Raw genomic sequence first — 2986 nt, forward strand, 5'->3', positions numbered from 1 at the left:
TTTCATCTAATACTTATAATACATTTAGTATTTACATAAATTATTTTTACCCTAATAACCACACGTCTACCATTACTATTATTGTATTGTACGAGCATTTCTCTGGTTAATATTTTCTCTTCTAGTTGAAAAGCATATATGTGACACCATATACTAAAATAATATCGGTACCTAAGAGGTTAGATTCATGCTTGTAGAGTTTGATGGTGATGATACAATAAATTATAATTATTATAATTATATATCTACTAACTTTGTTTTGTTTCTTTAATGAACAATGTCGTACGTTTCTTCAATATAAAATGTAATGTGTGGGATGATATTAAATTTCAAATATTTATACAACAATTTCCTTTTTCTTTTCATGCATTGGACTCAACTTTATACCTTTTCTAATTTTTATATATACAATATAATTTTTTTTTAAAAAATGATTATATATAATATACTTCAAGTTAAAGTATTAAAGACGCATTTAGTTAGTGAAAAATATTTTTTAGTTTTACATTTTTAACTTTTTACAAAATGAAAAGAGTTCTCCATGCATCTTTTAAAAATAAATAAAAATTTTAAAAAAGCATTTAAAACTAGAAAATGAAAAATAATTTGACGTTTTTAAAATTTAAAAAATAAAAGATGAGAAGTGGAAAACAATAAAAAAAATATTTTAAATTTTCTATAGAAAACTAGAAAACAATGTTTTCTGGTTAATTGGAAAACAATTTTGGAAATTATGATTTGAACGTGTTTTCAGTCTCTTATGTTTTTAAAAAACAAAAATGAAAAATAAAAAATGTTTTTTTCCAAACTAAACGTATCCTAAGTTTCCTTAAATACTACTACCTCATCTTTGTTTCATCTTGCTTAAAACAATACTATTATTTTGATATATAAATATATGTTTTTATACATAGTACCTATAAAAGGAAATTAAATAAAAAGGTGCATTCGTCTTTGAGTTTTAGCTCAATGGTTGAATGATCATCCGTTCTTTGCAACAGGTCTTGTGTTCAAGCCTTATAGAGGACATAGGAATTAAGTCCCTTTATGAGGGTTTGGCTTGGGTATACCCAGGTTCAAGTTTGAGGGGTAGGTTTTACCCCTACTGATCGTCGTGCCTTCGGGCGGATTAGTAGGGGGCTTTCCCCCTATCGGGTATGAAATAGGCATTTCTATTTCGATGGAGCTCTCTAGCGCGGATCCGATTAACACAACGTATACTAGACATCTCGCTGTCGAATCGTGACACGAAGTTTCAGCGAAATTCACCTTTAAAAAAAAATAAAAAGATGCATTCACTAAAAGTAATATTCAATGACTTGTATATGTATGTCCCGACAACGAAAAAGCCTAACCTGTTCTTTTATGCAGATATATACATAGTAGTTAAGGGGGTGGGAGTGGTTTCCCCAACCCCAAAGTTTCCCAAATATCCACATCATCATCTTCCAATAAAAAACTCTCCACCTCAAACTTTCCCAATTCATCCCAAATCATCCCAAAATGGTGGCGCTACTCACCCCAACCCCAATTTCCACATCATCTTTTTTTATTTCCATTTATTTTTACTTAACAAAATCACAAATTATTTTAAAATTAAAAAACATACCCTTTTATTATATTAAAACAAAGAAACATTACATAATACTTAAAAAAAAAAAAAACATTACATAATACTAAAAAACAATAAACATTAAATAAATACTAAAAAAAAAAAGAAACATAACATAATACTAAAAAAAAACTAAACATCGAGATACGCCAAATCTTGAGCCCATACATGCTCCGTAAGATCATATCGAAGGCGATGGTGAACTTCTTCGTCAATCAACTCCGCATACACACTTTTCATCGAACACCGGTTGCACTGGCGGGTCCATTATATGGACCGGTGAGATTGCTCTCCCGTCCCTCTTAATGATCATGTTGTGTAAGATAATACATGTATGAACATACTTTCCAATCTTGTCTTTCGTTAGAGGTCGAAGAGGTCGTTGAAGAATTTTCCATTTACCTTTGAGGACACCAAAAGCTCGCTCGACATCTTTTCTCGCCGCCTCTAGCAATTTCTTGAATCTTTTTCCTTAGGGTCGGTTGGATACGGGTATGCTTTAACAAGTGTTGACCACTTGTTGTAGATCCCATCACTAAGATAGTAGCCACGTTTATAATCTCGCCCATTCACGTGGAATGAAGAATCCGGAGCCGTTCCGTTACGCGCTGTGACATACAAATCGGATTGGTTCAACACGTTGATGTCGTTGTTCGACCGCGGGACACCGAAAAAAGCATGCCAAATCCATAAATCATGTGACGCGGTGATTTCAAGCATAATAGTTGGACCGTTGTGGTCACCCCTTGTGTATTGCCCTCTCAAACGTCTAGGACATGCCGACCACTCGACATGTGTGCAATCGATGCTACCAAGCATCCAGGCATATGATGACGAAACTCGGGCCTCGAAGATGCGTGCAACGTCGTGTGACGTCGGCCTGCGTAGGTACTCTCGGCTATACAACCGAATGATGGCGTCACAAAAATAATCAAGGGTCTCTCGTGCGGTTCTGGCTGCCATGCACAAATACTCGTCATACTCGTCTGGTGCGTTACCCGTCGCGAGTTGCCTAACGGCGGATGTGCATTTTTGTATCGCCGTAAAACTTTTTCTTCCTCTTGCATCGTAACGTTCTTGGAAATACGGGAAGTTTGCTTCAATGTCGCGCACGATATCTAAAAACATGGTCTTGTCCATTCGAAACTTCTTTCGAAAGTAATCGTCTTCGTATTTTGGTTGTTGAACGAACCAATTGTTCAAAAGAGTATCAAGACCAATTTCCCGATGCCGGTCCGTATACCGTCGAGTTTGAGGAGCACTAGAAGTTGCCGTATCTTCAAGAAAGTGTAACCCGTTAACAAAGAATTCCATAGAGCTATCGTTTGACTCGTCGGGAGAGTCGCTCGAATTATCCAAAATACCGGAAGCCAT

The 2986-nt window shown here is 35.3% G+C and overlaps 1 protein-coding gene across 1 annotated transcript; it reads right to left on the reverse strand.

Moving 5' to 3' along the window:
- Window positions 1-2059: 2059 nt before the first annotated feature.
- On the reverse strand, window positions 2060-2986 carry LOC122608916. The gene has a single exon (XM_043781986.1). It carries the CDS (start codon window positions 2984-2986, stop codon window positions 2060-2062), a length of 927 nt encoding a protein of 308 aa, XP_043637921.1.

This window comes from Erigeron canadensis, chromosome 7, assembly GCF_010389155.1.
Source record: "Erigeron canadensis isolate Cc75 chromosome 7, C_canadensis_v1, whole genome shotgun sequence".
Lineage (NCBI taxonomy): Eukaryota > Viridiplantae > Streptophyta > Magnoliopsida > Asterales > Asteraceae > Erigeron > Erigeron canadensis.